This window comes from Rhincodon typus, chromosome 29 (genome assembly GCF_021869965.1).
Source record: "Rhincodon typus isolate 14 chromosome 29, sRhiTyp1.1, whole genome shotgun sequence".
Classification (NCBI taxonomy): domain Eukaryota; kingdom Metazoa; phylum Chordata; class Chondrichthyes; order Orectolobiformes; family Rhincodontidae; genus Rhincodon; species Rhincodon typus.
In genome coordinates, this window is record NC_063360.1 from 38,643,221 (window position 1) to 38,667,538 (window position 24,318).

The following is a 24,318-nucleotide window of genomic DNA, read 5'->3' on the forward strand; positions in this document are numbered from 1 at the left end:
AGGAGGAAGGAGACCCCATTTCCCAGTGAGAGTCAGGCCCTTCAGGAGGAAGGACACCCCATATCCCAGTGAGAGTTGCTCCTTCAGGAGGAAGGAGACCCCATATCCCAGTGAGAGTCAGGCCCTTCAGGACGAAGGAGACACCATACCCCAGTGAGAGTCAGGCCCTTCAGGAGGAAGTGGACACCATACCCCAGTGAGACTTAGGTCCTTCAGACGAGAGAAGGGGACCCCATATCCCAGTGATAGTCAGCCCCTTCAGGTGAGGGAGGGGGACCCCATACCCCAGTAATAGTCAGCCCCTTTAGGAGGAAGGAGACCCCATATCCCAGTGAGAGTCAGGCCTTCAAGAGGAAGGGAACACCATACCCCAGTGAGAGTTAGGTCCTTCAGGAGAGGGAGGGGAACCTCGTAGCCCAGTGAGAGGTCAGCCTCTTCAGGAGAGGACGGGAACCCATACCCATAATCTTGGGAGAGGGTCCAAAGGGGTGAGAGAAGTTTGGGGTGTCAGGGGGTGGGGGTTGAACAAAGAGGCAGCAAGTTGGAGTGGGAAACAGAAAGCTGCAAAAGACAGAGAGTGGATTTAAATTTGTCAATGTGGAGTACTTGGCCAACAGGAAAAGACTTGAATTCCTTGTAACTGATTAAAATCAAAAATGTTGTGGGTGCTGGAAATCTGAAACAAATACAGAAAATGCTGGAGAGATTCAGTGGGTTGGCAGTCTCTGTGGAAAGCGAGAGAGAGAACGTGAGTGAGAGATTGAGAGAGAGAGGGAGAGTGGGATTGAGAGGGAGAGAGAATGATCGAGCAAGTGTAGTTCTAAATAAGATCATATTGGATTTGCAACATGTCTTTCTCTCTCTCTTTCCAGGCCCGGCTGAATTTCTCCAGCACTTCTTATATTTAGCGCTTGCAAATGAATGCCCAAGCTCTATTAAGGCTGCATATATTCAGGAGTTACTGTATGGGGAGAAATGCAGTGATGTTAGTAAGTAGTATATGACAGACATATAAAGAACATTGAGTCAATTGTTAAATTTACATCTGAAATTGAGAATTGAGATGAAGTAAAAGAGTAGCAACTGCTTGGCTAATCTTCAAGATTTACAAATATGTGATGGAAATGTATGAGCAGTGACCTCACCAGTCTATCAAAGAGGTGTTCAGGGTGATGTCTTTTTATATGCTGATGTATGTTAGCTAGTTTAAAACTGAATCCTTTGTTGCTAACTTATACTGTTATTTTGTACCAGGTTAAATAATGTGATGTCGAGGAAATCAATGTTTTCCTTGCATATTCTGTTTTTACGTTTAGTGAACGGGCTGAAAATTGAGGATAATGAAGGATTTTTAAAATTCTGGTTCTGTGTGAGTCCAACTATCCCATTAAACAACATAGAATCGTTGGAATTATGTGACAAATTAGTGAAAATAAAAAAGCAGCCCCTGAAAACCAAACAGTAGCCCCCAAGAATTAGAAAGTAGCCCTCAAAAAGGTAAAAAAAAATCTTGTACCTGGACTACGTGCTGAGATACACACCAAGGCTTGAGGCAGCCACTGTGAAGGCTATATTAGAGAAAGATCACTGTTTAAGGTCCCCACTTGCTGGGGATGGAAGCAGTGTAAAAGCCTTGGGTAGAACATTTATCAGTATACCGTAAGTATCATATAATTGCAGCTGTATTGAGTGTCACGTGTTGTTTGGAAAATCTTGACCTTTATTACAGTTTCAATAACATCCAATTTAAACTACTATGGAATGAAAATTTATGGATTTTGTAGAAATATAACATTCTTCTCAAAAATGGTTAAACAAAGGTCCCCCCAACTCCACAACCTCACTTCCTGGATTCCCCTGTGCAACCACCACCACTCCCTTTGGCACTGACCCCATGTCAACGAGAACCAGGGACCTCAGAGCCTTCATCAGCAAGATTGTTGTAATAACATACATTGTCTATTCAATCACCCCACAAACCTGCCAAGGTTAATTATTTATCTTCCTTCGGTAAATGTCAGTTGTGTTTTATTTTGTGACCTGTATTAAGTCCCATTTGTCCAGTGCCCAAAGGCCATTGAGACTGTAGCCCGTGCTGTGTTCTGCTTGTACCTATCATGGAGGCAGTCGCTCTCTCAGACCCAGGGACGACATTATGAGGCACTCCGAGAGTGAAGGCTTCGTTGTGGTTTTCATCCGATTCCTCCTTCCTCCAGATTTTGAATTCTCCCACTGAGCCCCATCCGGTTGAGAAGCCGATGTAATTGATCTCCAGGAGTCTGGTGACCGCCCACTCCACAATCAGGGACTGGTTCGAAGGTGTCACACCGTGTCCCACCTGGGAACAACACATCGGGAAAAGTGTTACCTTCAGATGACCTGAACCGGGTTAAACCATAACACCTCCAGACAATACATGATCAACCAATGTCAACAAAATTCAACTTTTTTAACAAAATTCAACGTTTTTAACAAATTTCAACATGAGTACTCAAGAACTGTGGACAAGTGGAGTTTGAGTACTGAGGAAGCAGACAGTTAGCTGAAAGGTGAAGGCGCATGCAAGGTCAGCAAGGTTCAAAGGATCCCTCTGTATATTGTCTCACTAACCTGGACAATGCCAGTTTTCCAGGAAACCCAGAAGTTTCGGAACTCATCCCAGGACAGGATGTGAGGAGTGTTTGCACTGACCACTGGCTCACCCATCTTGCTCACTGCAATCCATGTCCTCATGTTTTGCCGTCCTCCAATCACAATCTCAATCATTTCTGCCGTGTCGCGAGGTCCCGTTGACAAGGCAAAGTGAGCATCATTGTGTGCCTTCACAGCTACATCAAAGTGCACCATCTTGGCTGGTTTCTGAATGTATTGGTACTCGTACTTGTTTGGAGTGGAAATGTGAATCTTTTCTGAGAAGACAAACAGAGTAATTGTGGCCAGTTCTGGGCACCACACTTTCGGAAGGATGCAGCTGGGAGTAACCAGAACAGTGATGAGAAATTTTAGTTACATAGAGAAACAGGAGATGCTGAGATTGTTCTCCAAACAGCAGAGGACGTAAAAGGAGATTTAATCAATCTGTTCAAAATCACAGAAGGATTCTGAATGATGAAACAAGAAGAAATGGTTACCAGTGGCTGGAGGGTCAGTGACCAGAAGGGGAACAGATTGAAGGTGATTGTCAAAACAGCCCTAGGGTGATGAGGAATTGGTTTATAAACACTGTTGTAATTTGGAATGTGAATTGGTGGAGTGTCATGAACTTTCAAAAGGGAATTGAGCAACTATATGAAAGGGAAAGATTTGCAAGGATTGGGATTAAAGATATGGGAGTGGGATTAATTGAACAGCTCTTTCAAAAAGCCAGTAAAGGCAAGAAATGTTAGAAATTCTTTGAAGAGAATAACCAGCAAGTTAGATAAAGGAGAACCAGTGGATGTAATCTATTTGGATTTCCAGAAGGCCTTGGACAAGGTGCTGCACACAGGCCGCTTAATAAGATGAGCATACGGTGTTAGGGACAAGGTACTGCCATGGATAGAGGATTGGCTGACTGCCAGGAGACAGAGTGGGGATAAAGGGGTCTTTTCCAGGATGGCGGCCGATGACAAGTGGAGTTCTGCAAGGGTTCATGTTGGGACCACACTTATTTATGTTACACATTAATGTGCTGATGAAGGAACTGAGGGCATTGTTGCTAAGTTTGTGGATGACACAAAGCTAGGTGGAGGAAGTGGGGAGGCTGCAGAATGGGCAAAGAAGTGGCAGACGGAATAGAAAGTGTGAGTTTATGCACTTTGGTAGGAAGAATACAGGTATGGACTATTTTCTAAATAGGGAAAGGCTTCAGAAATCTGAAGCACAAAGGGACTTGGGAGTCCTACTTCAGGAATCTCTTAAGGTTAACATGCAGGTTCAGCTGGCAGTTAAGGCAGCAAATGAATATTAACATTCATTTCGAGATGGCTAAAATACAAGAGCAGAGATGCACTACTGAGGCTACATAAGGCTCTGATCAGACCACATTTGGAATATTGTGACCAGTTTTGGCCCCCATACCTAAGGAAGAATGTGCTGGTGTTGGAGAGGTCCAAAAGGGGTTTACAAGAATGACACCAGGGATGAGGGGCTTGTCATTTGAGGAGTGGTTGAGGACACTGGGTTTTGTACACGATGGAGGTGAGAAGGATGAGGGGGAATCTAATTGAAACTTACAGAATACTGAGCAGCCTGGATACAATGGACATGGAGAAGATGTTTCCCCTAGTTGGAGAGAGCAGGATAGAAGGACACAGCCTCAGGGTGAAGGGACGGCCCTTTGCAACTGAGATGGGGGGAATTTCTTCAGCCAAATGGTGGTGAATCTGTGGAATGCATTGCCACAGAGAGCTGTGGAAGCCAAGTCATTGAGTGTATTTAAGATGGAGATAGATAGGTTCTTGATTGGTGAGCGGATCAAGGATTACAGGGAGAAGGTAGGAGAATGAGGTTGAGAAACATATCAGCCATGACCGAATGGTGGAGTACAGTCGATGGGCCGAATGGCCTAATTCTGCTCCTATGTCATATAGTCTATTGTCTATGAGCGCTGAATAGCCTCTGCCTGAGCGGAGAGACTCTATATACTAAACAATAAGAATCTGAATCACAGACTGGCCGACCTTAGGCAAGCTGGTAAAGGCACCATCCAAATTGGCCCCGGGTTTCATAGCCTGGGAGGAGCTTCAGTTCCTCAGATGTTGTAAAATTCATGAGCCAAAGGGACCCTCTTCCCTTCCAATTGTCCAACAGGCTCGAGATTCTTGCAGATCTTGTAGACCACTGCAGGACTGTGAGGATGACAGATCCTGTTCTCTGCAGCTGAGGCCGTTAATCCTGAAAACGGTGTTACCTACCCAGGGTTAAGGACGTGGCCCCAGGGCTGGAGAGGAACTCAGAGTGGGAGGGGAAGGATCCAGTTCTTGTGGTCCACGCGGATACGGTCTTAGTCATCTTACTTAAGGAGGGATACACATGCAATGGAAGCATTTCAGAGAAAGTTCACTTGGCTGATTCCTGGGATGAAGGGGTTTATCTCGTGGGAAGCAGGTTAAACCAGGGAGTTTAAAAGAATGAAAGATTATTGGAACAGAACATTCTGAAGTGGAGGGGCGGGGGTGGAGAAACTGATAAGCCAGATGTTGACATGTTCCCCCTTATGGGGGAGCCTAGACAGAAGGCACAGTTTCAGAATAAGGGCTCAGTCTCCGTTTTAAGATGAAGATGAAGAGGAATATTTTCTGAAGGTCATTAATCAACAGTGGGCGGGTGGGGGAGGGGGCAGTTTAGACAGATCATTGATCACCAAGTGACTTGAGGGTTGTAGGCGACAGAGAGGGAAGGAAAGGCCATATAGATCAACAATGATCTCAATGAATGGAGGAGTTGGCTCCATGGGCAAAATGGCTGACTAGACGTATTGAACATCCCCATGCTACTGCAAAATACTGACATTTGAAGGGAATGCCAACTCAAGGCAAAGTCTATTTTATTGTGACAGAATTATGACTGAAGAATGACTTGGATTTCTTCTTCTCCTTCTTCAGTTCTCTACCTGAGGACAGGTCCTAACCCCCAGCACTGAGACCTCTGTCACAGGCGGAGCAAGGAGGCTGATCCCAAAGACCCTATAGGCTGGAACAAGGATCAAATCCAATCCACAGCACTAACCATCCAATGAGCTGAAATGCCCTCATCCAGTAATCTGAGTTACAGTGACTACACAAAGTGACACACTGCAGCCCAGAGATATCAACAGCGGTGGGAGAGGCGTTAATCTCCTTCTGTCACATGACCAGGGAGCTCATCCACTCTTACTGGCTACGGCTGGCGTGTGTTGGAAGGATTTGCAAGTTGACATTCAACCTGTTTGGCCATGTTGTAAATGCACTTTATTTCTCAAGCTAGTGGCTACAACTATAAGATAGTTACCAGTAAATGCAACAGGGAATTAATGAGGAAGTTGAAGAGTGACAGAAGAGAAAGGGAGTGTGGGGGCAGAGAGAGAGAGAGAGAGAGACAGAGAGAGAGAGAGAGAGAGAGAGAGAGGGATGGAAAGGTGTGAATAGTATCAATGTATTTAAGGGGAAGGTGGATAAATGTATGGTGGAGAAACATTAGAATATGGTGACAGGGTAAGAAGAAATGGTTTGTGTGGAGCATAAACACCAACACAGAGCAGTTGGTGTCAACATCCTGTCCCTGTGCCATCCTTAACGGAGAAAAGCATTCCAAGGAATCACAGAGGGGCGGGGTCTAGAGTTTGATCAAAAGAGGCAGATTTCAGCAGGACAGGTCAAGGAGTTTCAAGAGGGAATTTCAGACACTGAGGCCAATGTTTTGATTACCCCTACCCCCATTGCCCTGCTCCAGTATTCTGACAAACATGGCATGTGCCAGGGAGGAAGTTTCAGAACACATGGTCATGACTTGTCCCTCAACCAACACCAACAACTGGTCAGCTGGAGATCTTCCTTATGTTCTTTGTGGGATACTGCTGTATGCAAATTGGCTGACGTGTTTTTCACATTTTGCAATAGTCAGTATACTCCAAACATACTTCATTGGCTATGTAGTGTTTTGTGTTGTCCCACAGCCATGAAAGGGTGTTACAGAAATGCAGATCTTGATTTCTAGTCTCAATGGCTCAATGCCCATTTACACTTCGCAACTAAAATGCATCGGGGAGAAAAGCAAAACAGAGAATATTGTAAAATAGTAATTTGAAACAGCAATAAGAAAAGTATAAAATGACGTGTGCACGTCTCAGCATTTGGAATGATGGCTGTGGTCACTGGTTGTAAGCAGCTACATTCCACGCTCCGACCCCCATCTGCTCGTCGATTTCATAGAGTTTACATACCGTTGGGGCAGAAGAAGATGCTGTAGGTGTACTCCCTGGGCAATCCTTCAGGCTGAGGAACAGAGAGAAAATGAGAGAGGACAAAGAAGAAACATAATATGAAGCCACATCATTGATTCCTAAGTCACCAATTCACTCTTCACAATACTGGCACAACAAAAGTCATTTATTTTCTGGTGATTTTACAGAAAAGGTCCAAGGTCTTTTGCCGAGGGTAGGGCAGTCCAAAACTATAGAGCATAGGCTTAATGTGAGAGGGAAAAGATTTAGAAGGGACTTAAGGGGCAACTTTTTCATGCAGAGGGTGGTGCATGTATGGAATGAACTGCCAGAGGAAGTGATGGAGGCTGGTACAATTACAGCATTTAAAAGGCATCTGTATGGGTACATGAATAGGAAGAATTTAGAAGGATATAGGCCAAATGCTGGCAAATTGGACTAGATTAATTTAGGAAATCTGGTCGGCATGGACAAGTCAGACTGAAGGATTTGTTTCTATGCTGTACAGCTCTACGACTCTGTGACAAGAGTAAATTCTCCTGCATCTTAGAACTTTTCTAGTTACAACAGCAAAGTCCCATTTGAAAGGGACCAAGCATCATAGCAACATAGTACTTTGCAATACACTAGACAATCAAACTCTCCCAGCTTCATAAAAACAGTGACAACTCTCAGTACGATTATTGGCTGAACATTAAATATGTCGTCTCACTCACCTCCACCAGCACTTGTCTCTTCACATAGTCCATACCAGCTGGGCTCCTCCTGTCTACGTAGCTCTCCTCCAGGTACTTGCTATTCTTCAGGCTCTGTAGTCCTCCCTCACAGCAGCTGCTCTCACTGTAAGCAAACGCTTTGGCTGTGAACATGAAGTGACAGCCCTGTGAACGTGTTCTGACACAAGCTCATACAGAACACAATGACAACACTGAGGCAGGCCATTCTGAGCTGATGTTTCTGCTCCACACAAGGTCTCTCTCCCTTCTATTCTTTTTCTCCCATCAGTTTATAAAGCTTCCCCCTAAATGTATCTGCACTCTTTATGTTATTCATCTTAATCACACTCTGCTGGAGCAAATTCTACATTCTCGACACTCTCTAAGGAAAAGAGTTTCTCCTGAACTCGCAATCAGATTTATTAGTTACTGTTTTATATTTGTCACCCAGCTTTAAATTCTTACATCAGTGGAAATATCTTTTCTACATCTAACCTATCAAAGGGGAATAATCTTTGGGAGTTGATGCCTGATGGGGAGCCTATGTTGAGCTCAATGCCCTTTGTTGAGGCGAGTGTTAGGCATCGTCCCATGGAAGGGCAGGAAGGGGAAGCGGGGACTGAGTGTTGGCCCCAAGGTGTGGCATCATCTTTCTTGTTGGCCCCTTTATAGGGTATCCTCTCGTTTCCCTTCCCCTTCACGAGGCATATCTGGGTTTATTTCTGCATGTTAGAAATCGGACGTGTCTTTTTTCAAAAAGCAACTTTTGACAAACCAGACCAGAATTTGTTTCCAAGAGACTGGAAGCATCATGCTCCTATCCCGGACGCTGCAACATCACATTCACCATCCTCCACCTCTGACCCCACGTCCTCGCACTTACACCCAACCCAAGACTGCGCACTCACCTCTGACCCCAGGACCTCAAACTCACATCTGACCTCATACTCAACCCCTTTGATCTTGCACTGAAACCCCCCTCCCAACTGCACTGACCTTGTACTCACTGTTACCTCACATTCATCCGAAACTCCCACTCCCAGCCTTGCATTCAACCCTGACTGCCCAGACCTTGCACTCATCCCTGACTCCCCAACCTCTCACTCACCCGACTCTGCTTTTGCCCCTCCCACCCCCAACCGCCCCATTTCCCCGGAAGGTATCTGCAAGGTTGGGCTTTGCTGTCAGCCCTCACCTGTGATGTTGGCGGGGCCCAGTTCACTGAACGATAGGACAATGGACGTCAGTTTCATCTCCTCGGAGCTGATGCACATTTTCCGAGTTAGGTGTCGCTTCCCCTGGTGGCCAATGAACTTGATTCCTTTAGGAACAGTGATCTTAACGTGAACCTGGAAGAGGTTGGGGTGAGATTAATGATCAACATCATCAGAAGCATACACAAAGACACATAGCTCATTGCATACCACAAGAAGGAGGTGCCATTTGGTGTTCAGTCTGTCACTGCGTTACAATGGATCATGGCCAATCATTTCTTCAACTTCATTTCCCTAACTTTACTCCTTTTTCCCGAATCCCTTTATCCATAGTTAAAACCCATCAATCTCAGTCACTAATGAGGAAGGGTCACCGGACCTGAAATGTTAACTCTGATTTTTCTTCACAGATGCTGCCAGACCTGCTGAGCTTTTCTTGCAACTTCTGTTTTTATTTGCCCAGCCACTTTGTTTGTTTGAGGTGAGGGGAGAAAACTGTTCTAGATTTCCACTTCCTTTTGTGTGAGGAAGTGCGTTTTGTTCTTTTATTCATTCATTCATGAGGATGAGGGTGTCACTGGGCTGGTCCAGCATTTTTTGCCCATCCCTAATTGCCCAGACGGCAGTTAAGGGCAACCACATTGCTGTGGGTCTGGAGTCACATGTAGGCCAGACCAGGTAAAGGGGGCAGTTTCCTTCCCTTTAAGGACATTAGTGAACCAGATGGGTTTTTATGATAAACAACCAGCCACTCCAGCAATCTCTCTGATACTGGCTTCCCTGGGTGCCCATGGCTCCCCCGCCACCACCACCAGCCACACACACACGCACACACACATGCACACACACACACACACATACATATATATGTACACAGGGTCACACAGGGTCTCTCCATTCCCCATACCTCGGCACAGCTTGGAAGGTAGTTGTAAACAATTACTGGGATCTTGGTTTGTTCCCCACGGATTACATGATACGGCAGAGTGAAATCCACAAAGAATGGTTTGAATGTGCGGAGCTCCGTGGGTTTAGCAAGTCCAAGGCCACTGTCCTGTGATAGGCTGACTGCCTCAGTTACCCAGGTGGTGATGGAGTCTGGGATCTCCACACGTAAGCGAGCTTCTCCAGTAGTGTTACTGTCAATAGGAGGCAAAGGGAATGGATCGATGATTACTCATCAACCTCACTCACTATCAGCTGTCAGTTCACATCATCTACAAACTCTCATCAGCTCTGTCACTGAGCTACAAGAGGTTTCACACAACAAAGTCAGCACATACAAGAAGCAGCGAGTAATGCTATTCATGGTCACAGTGATTCGCATTGGACTTCAGGGACGACTGCAGAGAAAAAGAAAAACCAGCATCTCTACAAAGGGTCTCCTCATCTTGGAATGTCTACAATGGTTTATAGCCCAGGGGGTACTTTTGAAGCATAGCCACCCCTTTAAAGCAGAAAAATAAATCTTTAGTGACAGTTAGAGCACACTAGCTAACTGAAAGGCAGAGACTACACAGAGTATGACACAGTGTGCTTCCTGTAGTGCACAGGGTGAGAGACAGTGGGAGATGCCTGTACTCAACAATGTATCATTCAAGAAGTTAACATGTTGCAAGTGAAGTAATTAAATAAGGCAGCAATTCTTACATAGGCCTTTAATGTAAGGGGTTGTGGGATAAGAACAAGAATATCCTACTGAAAATATATAGAGTTTTGTAATGAGAGGCGATTTCATTCAAACATCACAGACAAAGGTGATGATCTCTCAGTCCCAAAGCTCTCAGAATTTGCAGAGTCTGGGACAGTCTCAGGATGGGAGACGTGGTGAGGGTGACCGTATCCGACGGAGAATGAAGAGAAACTTTTTCCTTTGGAAGGTTGTGAAACTTAGTAACTCTCAACCCCACATAGCTGTGGGTGCTCAGATTGAAGGCTCAGATCGATTTAAGGGTTTTGCGCTCCCAGATTTGTAGGAGCGAATGGCCACACCCAAGGTCTCCTCCCTCCCTACAGGAAGCTCTGGCTACAACCTCTTGAAGATTTCAATTTTTTGCAGCCTATAATATTAACTGGGTGGAACCTTGATATTTTCTCATGCCCACAGACAGTTTCTGCATGCAGTTTTAAGTGATGAGGGGTTTAATTGTCATGGTACCTGGTTATTGGAAGGGGTTGGTGGGGACTGTGTTCCATGCAGCTCCCCACCCTGACACTGGACAAAGGCCTCTCTGATACCCAGAATTGCAGAAACTGATCACAGTGGCCATACCTGATGTTGAGGCAATGCCAGATCCAGGTTTCTGGAAAGAAAGTTCTTTTCCTCTTCTCAACTCTGAGTAGAAAAGAAAACAGAGCAAGTGTTTGAGGGAAACAGCCTGTCAGTGAGCAGCAAACTGGTTAACACTGAAGTCAACAATGAAATCTCTCTCAGTCCCTAGATACCTGCAGCATGAACATCCAAATGTTTCCAATCCCCACTTCACCAATAACACGATGGGCCCAGAATGCTCTCCGTTCATTCCAAATCCCAGAGCCAGAAAGTCAGAGCTTTAAGCCCCACTCCAGGAAATTCAACACAAAACCAAGGCAGTTATCACATTGTAAGTGCTGAGGGAGCACTGCCCTGTTGGACGGTCAGTGCTGAGGGAGCGCTGCACTGTCGGATGGTCAGCATTGAGGGAGTGCCGAACTGTCGGAGAGTCAATGCTGAAGGAGTGCCGCACTGTCGGAGGGTCAATGCTGAGGGAGTGCCACACTGTCGCAGGGTGAGCACTGTAGGAGTGCTGCACTGTCGGAGGGTCAGCACTGAGGGAGCGCCGCACTGTCAGAGGGTCAATGCTGAGGGAGTGCTGCACTGACAGATTGACCCTGTTTTAATTAAATGTTAAAATAAGGGGCATAATATTGCAACTGTCAGATAATTGGGTAAATGAGCAGAAACAGAATCCTATTGATTCCATTGCATTTGGTTCCGGCTCTTTCTAATGATTGTTGAACTGTTGAACCCATCTCCCAAAGCCCAGCAGCATTTCCTTGTAAACTACATACAGTTTCCCACAGCTCCTTGAAGGGAAGGCGATGGCCTAGTGGTATTATCACTGGATTGTTAATCCAGAGACCCAGATAATGTTCTTGGAGACATGGGTTCGAATCCCGCCATGGCAGATGGTGGAATTTGAATTCAATAAATATCTGGAATTAAGAATCCAATGATGACCAGGAGGCCATTGACGATTGTCGGGAAAAACCCATCTGGTTCACTAGGGAAGGAAAATGCCATTCTAGCCTGGTCTGGCCTACATGTGACTCCAGATCCAAAGCAATGTGGTTGAGTCTTAACAGCCCCCCTGAGCAATTAGGAATGGGTAATAAACACCCTCATCCCGTGAATGAGTAAAGGAGAAAAAAAGCTCCCCAGAATCAGCTTCACTGTCTAATCAGTAACACTGTCATTGAGAAGGTTCAGTTTCACCTGAACTGGCGAGCATCTTACGGACTGTTAATGGAGATCTCACAGCTTTACCACGAACAGTCAGGTGTCAGAGGAAACGGACAGATTGCAGTGTGAGGAACGAGGTCTCTCCTACCTGGGTACAATCCTCGGGTTCAGTGCTGCCACGAAGGTGCCTGTGTGAGGCTGGAATGCTGCCACTGCCTCATCTGTGTACATGCCTCCATTTTGTCTGTGATTCAGGCTTACAACGTCCGTCATCACCACAAGGCCCGTTTCCTAGGCAACCAATAAAGTACAGGTGGATACTGGGATTCTGTGTTCAACCTCCTTCCCTGTGACCACACCCACCCCACACTGTCCAACTTTCATCTCCATTAGTGTGTGGATGATGGACATTCCTCGGGCTGCACAGAGGACAGCGATCAGAGGGAAGTGACCAACAAGATGTGACCATCTGGAGCGAAGTGGTCAGAGTGCGAGCAGCAATGTGAGTGACCAATACACGGACCACACTTGCCACACTCGGATCACAGTCCAGCCTGACCAGTCAGTGCGGACAGAGTTCATCACAGCTCAGACAGCAATCACAAAGTGGACTATGCAGCTTCTCAGTAAGAGTCAAAGTATGTGTGTGGGACCCCGTACCCCAGTGAGAGTGAGAGTGTGTGTGTGTGTGTGTGTGTGTGTGTGTGTGTGTGTGTGTGTGTGTGTGTGTGTGTGTGTGTGTGTGTGTGTGACCCCACCCCAGTGAGAGTCAGCGTGTGTGTGGGTCTGTTGGAATTGGAATTGGAAAGGCCAATGGGGAGCTGGAAGGTTGGTGCTTACACTGAAGGCAAAATGGGCGTCCTTGGTGATATCCCAGTGCCAGGGGAAAACCGAGGATCTCCTCCTCCGTCGTCGTGACGATAGCCCAGGCCACCAGAAATGACCATCATCCTTCGGAATTCCAAACGCGTCTGAAACATCATAACTGGCCAACTCCTGAAATATCTGAAGAATGATCAGATAGGGTGAAAGGTCAGCTTAAAGCCTGGTTTTTTGAGGGGGGTGGAGGAGGGATACACAAACAATGGCAATGCCAGGCACAGGGAAGGACAGGAAGTAGTGACACTCTGTGTCCATGTCTATCCCTTGATATTGCAGCTGTCTCCCTCTGGAAGTCACTGAAACCTCCTGTGGATAGTTGTACCTCAAGAGGCTCCGATGTGACCATTGTCTGCACAATTTAATCTAAGTTGTACACACACTGGCTCTTAGCGATAAACTGAGGACAAGCTGCACAGAATAAGCTTGAATTGTTAATTTTTTTTGTTTTAACCTATTTTTCCTGATTAACCTGTTCAGAGATGTTATTACACACCTCTGGAGTAAGTGGGACTTGAACCTGGGCCTCCCAGTCCACGGTTAGTGACACTACCACAGTGCCATAACAGGGCCCCAGAATGAGCCTGAATTTCCCTAAGTGTTGTATTTAAAGGTTGATCTGATTGAGCGAATTGAAATGATTAAAGCAGTTGAGACGGTCATTGGAGAGAAATGATTCCCTTTGGTGGAGAGGGAGGAGAGGAGTCCCGACCAAGGGGCAGAAACTTCAAATTCAAGCCACTCTATTCAAGGGTGACGTCTGAGAGCATTTCCTCACACAGACGGCAGTGGAAATCTGAAACTCTCTTGTCAAATAGCTGTTGAGGTTCGGATCAACTGAAAATTTCAAAATGGAGATGAATGGATCTTTGCTGGGGAAGCGGGGATTAAGTGTTAGGGTATGGAACTGAAGCAGGTAGATGGAGTTAAGACGCAGATTAGCTCTGATCTAATTTAACAGTAGAAGGATCAAGAAACAGGATCAAGGAAAATACCAAAGCTTTTTATACATATAAAAGAAGCAAGAGGGTAGCTAGGGAAATGTTAGGTCCAGTCAAGGACGAAGGAGGGAATTTTGTGCGAACTCAGAGGATGTGGGTGAGAACCTTACCGAGTACTTTGTCTCAGTATTCACAAAGGAGAAAGACATGGTGGACGGTGAGTCTTGAGAGGGGTATGTTGATATTCTGGGACATGTCAATATAAAAAAGGTGGCATGGGGCGTATTAGAAAACATTAAGGTAGATAAGTTCCCAGCACCTGATAGGATCTATCAGAATGCCGAGGGAGGTAGGTGAGGAAATTGCTGGGGCCTTGTACGAAATCTTTGTATCCTCCTTAGTCACAGGAGAGGGCCCTGAGGACCGGAGAACAGCCAATGTTGTTCCTTTTTTTAAGAAGGGCAACAGAGATAATCCAGGAAATTATAGGCTGGTGAGTTTTACATCAGTAGTACTGAAATTATTGGAGAAGATTCTTAGGGACAGGATTTATTCACATATGGAAAAATATGGACTTATTAGCAACAGGCAGCATAGCTTTGTGCGGGGAAGGTCATTGTCTCACAAATTTGATTGAGTTTTTTGAGCAAGTGACAAAGATGATTGATGACAACAGGGCAGTAGATGCTGCCCATACGGACTTTAGCAAGACCTTTGACAAGGTTCCTCATGGCAGGTTGACACAAAAGGTGAAATCACATGAGATCCACAGTGAGCAGGTAACATGGATACAGAACTGGCTTAGTCATAGAAAACAGTGTAGCGCAGGAAGGGTGTTTTTCTGACTGGAGATCTGTGGCCAGTGGTATTCAGCAGGGATCGGTGCTTGGACCCCTGTTGTTTGCAGATGACACAAAGATTGGGGGAGCTGTGGGTAGTGAGGAGGGTTGCCAGAAGATACTGCAGGATATAGATAGGCTGGAGACTTGGGCGGAGAAATGGCACATGGAGTTTAATCCAGACAATTGTGAGGTAATGCATTTTGGGAGATCTAATGCAGGAGGGAAGTATACAGTAAATGGCAGAATCCTCTGAAGAATCAACATACAGAGGGATCTAGGTGAACAGGCCCACAGTTCCCTGAAAGTGGTAACACAAGTGGATGAGGTAGTCAAGAAGGCGTATAGTATGCTTGCCTTCATCTGTTGGGACATAGGGTATAAAAGTTGACAAGTCATGTTGCAGCTGTATCGAACTTTAGTTCGGCCACGTTTGGAATATTACGTACAGTTCTGGTCACCACACTAACAGAAGGATGGAGGCTTTGGAGAAGGTACAGAAACAGTTTGCCAGGATGTTGCCTGGTTTGGATGGTATCGGCTATGAGAAGAGTTTGGAAAAACTTGGGTTTGTTTTCACTTGAACATTGAAAGCTGAGGGGTGACCTGATAGAGGATTACAAAATTATAAGGGGCGTGGATAGAATGGATAGTCTGAGTCTTTTTCCCAGAGTAGAAATCTCAATTACTGGTAAAAGGGGTAAGTTCAAAGGAGATGTGAGAGGCAAGTTTTTTTTTGTACACAGAGGGTGGTAAGTGCCTGGAATGCGCTGCAGAGGAGGCGGTGGAGACAGATACAATAGCAACATTTGAGAGGCATTGTGATAAGAGACATGAATAGACAGGGAATAGAGGGATACGGACCTTGCAGAGGCAAAAGATTTTTAGTTTAGAAAGGGGTCATGTGTAGGCAAAGGCTTGGTTCCTGTGCTGTACTGTTCTTTATTCTTTGGGCTGAATGGCCTCCTCCAGTTGTTATGTTACAGACAGTGCAGTTTTGAAATATCTGTCAAAGAGGAACAAAATTTGATACCTTCTCAGTGGTGAGCTGGAAGCCTGGCTTTAACAAATATACACTCTTGTCCACAGTCGCAATGCAAACACAGGACCGTGGCTCCCCTTTCACTGCAACACTGACAAGGTCACCAGGCACTGTCTTGTTGGCAGGAAGTGAGATCGATACCTAGACATTCAACAAAATAAAGGAAGATGTGAATCTTTCACATCAACATGCTTTCCTAGACCAATTGGTTTTGCTTCCCAGTTGAAGCTATCCATGTCCTAACTTACACCAGATACAGTTTACCCACCTCCCTGCACACTCACTGATTTAACTGGCCCTGACATCTGCAATGACTCAATTTTGAAAATTCTCATCCTTACACTCACAAATCTCTTTGTGGCCTTACACCTCCTTACCTCTGTCGTCTCCTCCAGCTCCACAACCCTTTGTGATCTCTGCACATCTCAAATTCCAGTTCTTTAGCATGGCTGATTTGCGATATTGTCTAATCAACCTGTTCACACATGTTATTGCACACTTGAACTTTGAAGGGGGACTTGAACTTGGATCTCCTGGCTCAGAGATATGGACACTGCCACTGCACTAGAAGACAACAACCCCCCCACCCCCAAACACCATTTCAATCACTTGCCATTAACAGCTGTCAGCCTTTAGCACCTTGAGATCCAGGATTCCTTCCTTTAACTTTTTGCTTCTCTTTCTTCCTTATAGACATCCTCCTTAATACTGACATTTAACCAAACTTTTGGTCACCTCTCCTGATATTTCATGTGGCTCAGTGTCAGATTCTGTTTCATGAAGCCCCAGTCAAGCATCTTGGGACAGTTTACTGGTGAAAATTGCTAACTGAATCAAAGTTGTTGTCCAGTAATTGTTATGCACTCACCTTATTCTGATAGGACGATTGGATTGGGATTTGGATACTGTCAGTGATGCCCTCGCCATTCTCCCGGACATAATAGACAAGCAGCCGAGTGAGAGGCAACATGTCGTGTGTGACAGTGAACCGTAGGGACGTGCTGCATACATCCACCTCACTGGCTGAAGACTTGGACTGATCTGAGAAGAATGCAGCAGTTTCAGCTCATTTCAACTCCCACATTTCCTGATGTTCTTCAAATATCACAGAATCACACATCCCAGGATGAGGCCATTCACCATCATGCCTGTGTTGGCGCTCTGAAGACCAATCCAATTAGTCTCACGCCATATCCTTTCCCCACTGCCTAGGAAATTTTCCTTTCCAAGTCCTTCTCCAATTCGCTTACAGAAGTTATTTCTGAATCTGCCTCCCCCATCCTTCTGTGCATTGTGTTCCAGATCTCAACAAATCGCTGCCTGAATAAACAAATAACCTTAACACTAACCGTATCAACTCCTTTCCCCAACTGGTTCAGTTACCAATTCCTTTAAACTGGTCTCCCTCTAGTTACAGATTATCCTCATTTACCCTTCTTTAAAATTTGTTTTTCCCTGTTCAGAGACACTATTACACACTTCTGGATGGTTTTCTCATGTTATTAATTAAAAGAAAAATTAACAAACACTACCCCTTCGACTAAAATTTACTCTATATTTTCCTAATCTACCTGTCCACACATGTTATGACACACCTCTGGAGCAGGTGGGACTCAAACCCAGGAATTCTGGCCCAGAGGTAGGGACATTACCACTTTGCCACAAGCCCCTCTCATTTACACTTTTTACCTAAGAGTCAACCACAATGCTGTGGGTCTGGAGTCACATGTAGTCCACACCAGGTAAGGATGGCAGTTTCCTTCCCTAAAGGACATTAGTGAACCCAATGGGTCTTTTTTATTCACTTGCTGGAACACCGGCCTCTGGATCACCAGCCTAATGAGATGACCACTACACCTCTATCTCACCATATAGAAGTATTTTTAATCAACCTGTTCAGAGATATTAGGACACCCCTTTAGAGTAGGTGGCACTTAAACCTAGACCTCCTGGCTCAGAGATAAGGATACTACCACTGCACCAGAAGAGCCCTACTCATTTACTTTATCAAGATTCTTTGTGATTGTGAACAGCTGCTGTAAATCTCTCCTTATCTTTCACTGTTTTAAGAGGAACAATCCTCTTACCCCATCCTCTATGATTCAGGAGGAGGTTAAACTTTCTGCCACATCTCACTAGCTTCTCCATGCTACATCAACACAAACTCACCAACCCACTTTCTCAAGGAAGCTAGTAAAGGAACATCTATAATTCTGGGTGACCTTAACCCGCGTATAGATTGGGCAAATCAAATTAGGGTAACAATACCATAGAGGAGGAATTTCTGGGGAGTATAGGGACGGTTTTCTGGACCAATATGTTGAAGAACCAAGTACAGAATAAACCGTCCTAGATTGTGAATTGTGTAATGAGGAAGAAATAATTAACAATGAAGTGCTGAGAGGCCCCTTGAGGAAGAGCGACCATAATATGATCGAATTCCTTAGTTAAGAAAGGGAAAATAGAGGATGAGTAAGCTTGCGGTGAATATTAGAAACTGAACGTAAAGGTTTCTATAAGTATGTGAAGGGAAAAAGATTGGTGAAGACACTTGTAGGTGCCTTACAGTCAGAAACAGGGGTATTTACAATGTCTGACCAACTAAGTATATGTTTTTAGTTCTGTGTTCACAAAGGAAGACACAAATAACATACAGAAATGTTGGGGAACATAGGACTTACAGAGAGGGAGGAATAGAAGAAAGTCAGTATTAGTAGTGAAATGTTGTTGGAAAATTAATGGGTTTGAAGGCTGATTAATCCCTAGGCTTGATAATCTACATCCCACAGTACAAAGGAAGCCACCCTGGATATAGTGGATGCATTAGTGATCATCTTCCAAGATTCTATAGACTCTGGAATGGTTCCTGAAGACCGGAGGGTAGCTAATGTAACTCAACTTTTGAAAAAGGAGGTAGAAAGAAAACCAGGAATCAGCTGATATCAGCAGTCGGGAAAATGCTAGAGCCTATTTTAGAAGATTAATGGCTGAGCATTTGGAAAACAGTGGCAAGATCAGACAGTTAGCATGGATTTACAAAAAGGAAATCATTCTTGACACATCTACTGCAATTCTCAAAGGATGTAACTAGCAGAGTTAATGAGGGGGACCCAGTGGTTGTGGTTCATCAGACTTTTAGAAATTAAAGCACATGGGATTGGGGATAAAAATTGCTGGCAAAACTCAGCATCTGTGGGCAGAATTAATGCTTTGAGTCCAGTGACTTCACCAGAACTGTTTTGTGATTGGGGATAGTGTATTCAGATGGATAGAAAACTTGCTGGCAGACAGGAAACAAAGAGTAGGAATAAACATGTATTTTTCCAAATGGCAGGCAGTGACTAATGGGATCCAGAGGAATCAGTGCTGGGATCCTAGTCACTCACAATCTGTATTAATGATGTAGCTGATGGAACTAAATATAATATCCCCAAATCTGCAACAACATAAAGTTGGGTGGGAGGGTGAGCTCTGAGGAAGATGCAGAGGAATTTGGACAAGCTGAGTAAGCAAATGCAGTATAATATGGATAAATGAGAGGTTATCCACTTTAGGATCAAAAAACAGGAAAGCAGACCTTAATTGAATGGCTACAAATTGAGAGAGCAGAATGTGGAATGAGACCCGGATGTCCTTATACACCAGTCACTGAAGGTAAGCATGCAAGTGCGGTACAGGGTAAAGGCAGCAAATGGTAAGTTGGCCTTTATGGTGAAAGGATTTGAGTACAGGAGCAGTAATGTCTTACTGTATTTATACAGGGCCTTAATGAGATCACACCTGGAATGGTGTGCAGTTTTGATCTCCTTACCTGAGGAAAGAGGTTCTTGATACAGAGGGAGTGCAGCCAAGGCTTACCAGACAGATTTCTGGGACAGCAGGACTGATGTATGAGGAGAAGCTAATTCAGTTAAGGTTAATTTTCCTGGCCTTCAGAAAAATTAGGGAAGGAATCTCAGAAGCCTATAAAAAATCCTAACAAGACTAGATACTGTAGACGCCAGAGGACATTGCTGATGGCAGGGGAATTCATACCCAGGGTCACAGTCTAAGGATAAGGGGTAAACCAGTTAGAATTAAGATGAGGAGCAATTTCTTCACCCAGAGTGGTGACCCTGTGGAATTCTCTGAGGCAGAAAGCAGTCGAGACCAAAACATTTTATGATTTCAATAAAGAGTTAGGAATAGCACTTGGGGCTAAAGGGATCAATGGGGGTAAAAGGGAAACAGGCTGTTGAGTTTTGGATAAATATCATGATCATAATGAATGGTGGAGCAGGCTTTAAGGGCTGAATGGCCTACTCCCGCTCCTATTTTCTACGTTTCTAAAGGCCATGAACAGCTGGTTCATTAAATCGACAATGCAAGGCCACATAACGCAGGGTGCAATCACCCAGCTTGGGAAGTCCAGGAAATTATAACATCTTCCTCTGACCGAGGGCTCAATAACCAATGAAATGCAACTTTCGATTCCCCTCTACCTCTGTCCTGCTGCTTCTCTCGCTCTCTGTTTTCCTGCTATCTGCTCTCCACTATCCCTTCCTCCCTTTAACTCACAGCTCTGTGCAGACTGCTTCTTCTTGTCGAAGGTGACTGTAGCTCTCTTGCTCCGTTGCTGAGTGACACTCGCCAGTTGCCTTCCTGTTTTCACAATATTCCCCCGTGATGCAAACTCATAGTGTAACGTGAAGTCACAGGAGCAGGTGGATTTCAGGGGAATTTCAACTTCCTCCCCGACCTGGAAACATCAAAGCACAACAAGATTTCTGTCCAATTTTATCTAAGACAAGTAGGTCTAAGCTGACAAACTGGTCACTGCTATGGACCCCACCCAGGGGGGCGCTGTCACAGAGGACAGGAAGGGTCAAGTGTCCAGCTGTGATCTGGGCTCTGCTTGTTGGTCAATCTGGAGCAGTAAGGGTTACTCATGGCCTCAACACACTGGGCTCAGGAAAGAAGAATCCGAGCCGGAGAACCCAGCACAGATTACAGTCCAGTTAATAAGGTTAGGTGAGTTAGGATCAGAACAATTGTAGCGGGGGCAATGAATCCAGTGACTTTTATTAATGTGCTACATAATGTATAATTTCAACAGTAGATGAAACAGTACCAAGCATAGTAAACAATGAGGAGGATATTAACAAACTTCAGATCGGGGAATTAGGCTGATGTAGCAGGTGAAGTTTGGCAGGAAGAATGAGGCAATATAAACTAAATTAGACGATTTTAAAGAGGGTCACAAGCAGAACCACCATGAAGGGAGATGGTGGTATAATGGTAATATCACTGGACTAGCAGTCCAGAGGCTCTGGGAACACAGATTCAAATTCCACCATGGCAGATGGTGGAATCTGAATTCAGTAAATAAATCTGGAAAATGAAATTAGTCTCAATAATGATGGCTGTGGAACTGCTGTATTCAGATTGTTGTTAAAAACCCAACAGGTTCACCAATACCATTTAGGGAGAGAAATCTGCTATCCTTACCTGGTCTGGCCTACAAGAGAATCCAGACCCACAGCAATTTGGTTGACTCTTAACTACCCTCTGAAGTAGTCTGAGCAAACCACTCAGAGCAAGGGGCAATTAGGGATGGGCAATAACTGCTGGCCTAGTGAACAATGCTCACATCCCATTTTTAAATAATATTAGTAATGCAGATAAATCTCAAAAATGGCAGAACAAATGAAAAGGCTCTTACATAAAAATATTGGATAATTGGGTTTATTACTAGAAGCATTGGGTACCAAAAGCAGGAGGTCACGTTAAACGATGGTTTACATTAACATTACAGGATTGTATTAAACTGTAGGAACCATACTTTAGGAAGGATGTCCAGAACCTGGAGATTACGCAGATGGTTCCAGTCCCCAGCTGCATCAATAAATGTGAATAGAGTGAACAAGCTGGGATGTTCTCCCTGTAACAGAGGCTGAGCAGGAAATTCGATTGAGGTGTTCAAAATCATGGCAGATTTTGATAGAGTAAATCAGGAGGAAATGTTATCAGTGGCAAGAGGGTCAGTAAGCAGAGAGACACAGATGGAAGGTGATTTGGTGAAAGAACCAGAGGGGGAGATGGGGAGAATTGTTTTTAAGCAGCGAGATGTTGTGATCTGAATGAGCAGCAGAAGCAGATTCAACAGGAACTTTTAGACAAGAATTGGAGAAACGTTAGAAAAGGAACAAAACTTGCAAGGTACAGGGAAAAGAACAGGGGGAGTGGGATGCACTGGATAGATCTTTCAAAGATCCAGCACAGATATGATGGCTGAATGATCTCCTTGTCTGCCATGAGATTCTTTTATTAGAATCAGGTCTGGGGTGTTTGTTTAACCTGCACTCTTTCATTCTCATTTCTGATTAGCTGAAGTGACCAACTGACTGACTGCTTCAGAAACTGCTCTCCCCTTAGTTTCCCAGCACGGAGCATTCCAGCAAAATGGAACTCCCGATCACACGGGGATTAATTACTCACTTGGAGAGCTGTGTCAGGCCCCTGAAGCTGAATATGGCACTTGCTTGGTGAGTACCAGCTGCTAATGGAGAGATAACTGGGAAGGTACTGGTCTCCAGCTGGTGTCCCATTTATAGCTGTCACTTTAGTCTGAGAAAGATGAAAAATGATCATGGAGAGTGAATACATCTCAATAAATTCAGCAATTTGAATGAGCAACGAATCATTACACATTTATACATTGACTAGATCCCAGATCACGCTCCTCGACACTATGATTGGTCAAATGGGGTAAATACTGGGCAGGAAGAAAAAGCATGGAACACACAACGTGCTGCTCCTCTCACCTCCATGCTACAGAATAATTTAGCATGGCTAATCCACCAAACCGGCACATCTTTGGACTGTGGGAGGAAACCCACGCAGACACGGGGAGAATGTGCAAACTCCACGCAGTCACCCAAGGGTGGAATCGAACCCGGGTTCCTTGCACTATGGTCCCTTCAGCTAACCACTGAATCACCGTGCCTCCCTAGATTTTTGCAAGTGTGTACACATAGGAACACGGATACAGAAACACACACAGAGACACACACGTGTGTACAATTGCATGTAGCCTCACACTCTCCTCCCTGATCCAGCCTCTCCGACTCACAGCAACCTCTCCTACCTCAAGCCAGACGTACTGGGCAGCAGTCGGAATGGACGGGATCTCAAACTCTACCCGGCTGTTCTCTGATACCAGCTCACTCGTATACACGTTGTCCTTCGGAGTGAGCTCAGCTTTGATGCGCACAGTTATACCATCTGCAGGACTTCCATCTGGATAGGTCACCTCCACCTGGGAAAACAAGACAAACATCTCAGCAAACTGTCAGTGGAGAGCAATGGGAAATGACAAGCGAGATTCCCAGAATCACCAATCCTCAATCTAAAATAATCAAGAAGTGAAAAGTCCTCAGGGATGTGATAAGGTGTTATCAAAATGAATGTGATACTAAACCACACAAGGAGATAGACAGACTGTCAGAGAGGTGAGCAAGGTGACAATGAATCTAGTGAGTGGCTGAAATAACTGCAGAATAAAAGGGAGCAGGACACACCGGGCGGATTCTCTTTGTTACTGAAATAACCAATGCAGCAGCATCACCAATGAAGCTCCACTTTAAAGGAAAACGGAAAGTGCTGGAGAAACTCAGCATGTCTGGTAGCATATGTGGGTGAGAGAAACAGAGTTAACATTTTGAGTTGAGTGACTCTTCGTTAGAACTGATAGTAGCTGGGAAAAGATGTTATTTATGCTGATGGCAGGTAGTGAGGGAAAAGAGTGATGAATTGGAGAACATGGAGCCCAGTTTGGTTCTGAAGAAGAGTCATATTGGACTCGAAATGTTAACCCTGATTCTGTCTCTCCACAGATGCTGCCAGACCTGCTGAGTTTCTCCAACAATTGCTGTCTTTGTTTCAGATCATCAGCATCCGCAGTTGTTTGTTTTATTTTAATAAATGAGTATGACTTAAATGTTGATTCATTTTCACCATCAGCTGGCTCTGTTCGTGGGTGTTATTGGTGAATGATAGGTGCGGCGATAGACTGTAATGCTCTGTGCTGTCAAATAGCTGGTCACAGCTCTCACCAAGCTTGCATAAAAATGGCTATTTGGGTGAATTTATGCCACACAGAATCCAGGGTATAAGGGGCTAAAGACTCCTCTGGATCCAGTGACCCGAGATCACTGGTTGGATTTTGTCACCACCATCAGCTGAATGGGCAGCTTACTAAAAGCCAAACCTGTGACCAATCAAAACCGAAAGAACTGCGGAATGCTGTAAATCAGGAACAAAAACAAAGTTGCTGGAAAGCTCAGCAGGTCTGGCAGCATCTGTG

General features: G+C 44.9%; 1 protein-coding gene across 1 annotated transcript in view; it reads right to left on the bottom strand.

The window, feature by feature from the left end:
* Window positions 1-24,318, bottom strand: part of cpamd8 (C3 and PZP like alpha-2-macroglobulin domain containing 8) — a 101,073-nt gene that overhangs the window by 55,572 nt on the left and 21,183 nt on the right. The window contains exons 7-20 of the mRNA XM_048614006.1: window positions 23,101-23,271; window positions 22,452-22,580; window positions 20,532-20,712; window positions 16,843-17,015; window positions 15,966-16,115; window positions 13,114-13,278; window positions 12,422-12,564; window positions 11,104-11,166; window positions 9,739-9,970; window positions 8,813-8,966; window positions 7,618-7,760; window positions 6,902-6,953; window positions 2,611-2,909; window positions 2,113-2,338 (exon numbers count right to left, since the gene is read on the bottom strand). Coding sequence (XP_048469963.1) covers window positions 2,113-2,338; window positions 2,611-2,909; window positions 6,902-6,953; window positions 7,618-7,760; window positions 8,813-8,966; window positions 9,739-9,970; window positions 11,104-11,166; window positions 12,422-12,564; window positions 13,114-13,278; window positions 15,966-16,115; window positions 16,843-17,015; window positions 20,532-20,712; window positions 22,452-22,580; window positions 23,101-23,271 — 2,281 coding nt within the window. The remainder of the gene's footprint in view (window positions 1-2,112; window positions 2,339-2,610; window positions 2,910-6,901; window positions 6,954-7,617; window positions 7,761-8,812; window positions 8,967-9,738; window positions 9,971-11,103; window positions 11,167-12,421; window positions 12,565-13,113; window positions 13,279-15,965; window positions 16,116-16,842; window positions 17,016-20,531; window positions 20,713-22,451; window positions 22,581-23,100; window positions 23,272-24,318) is intronic.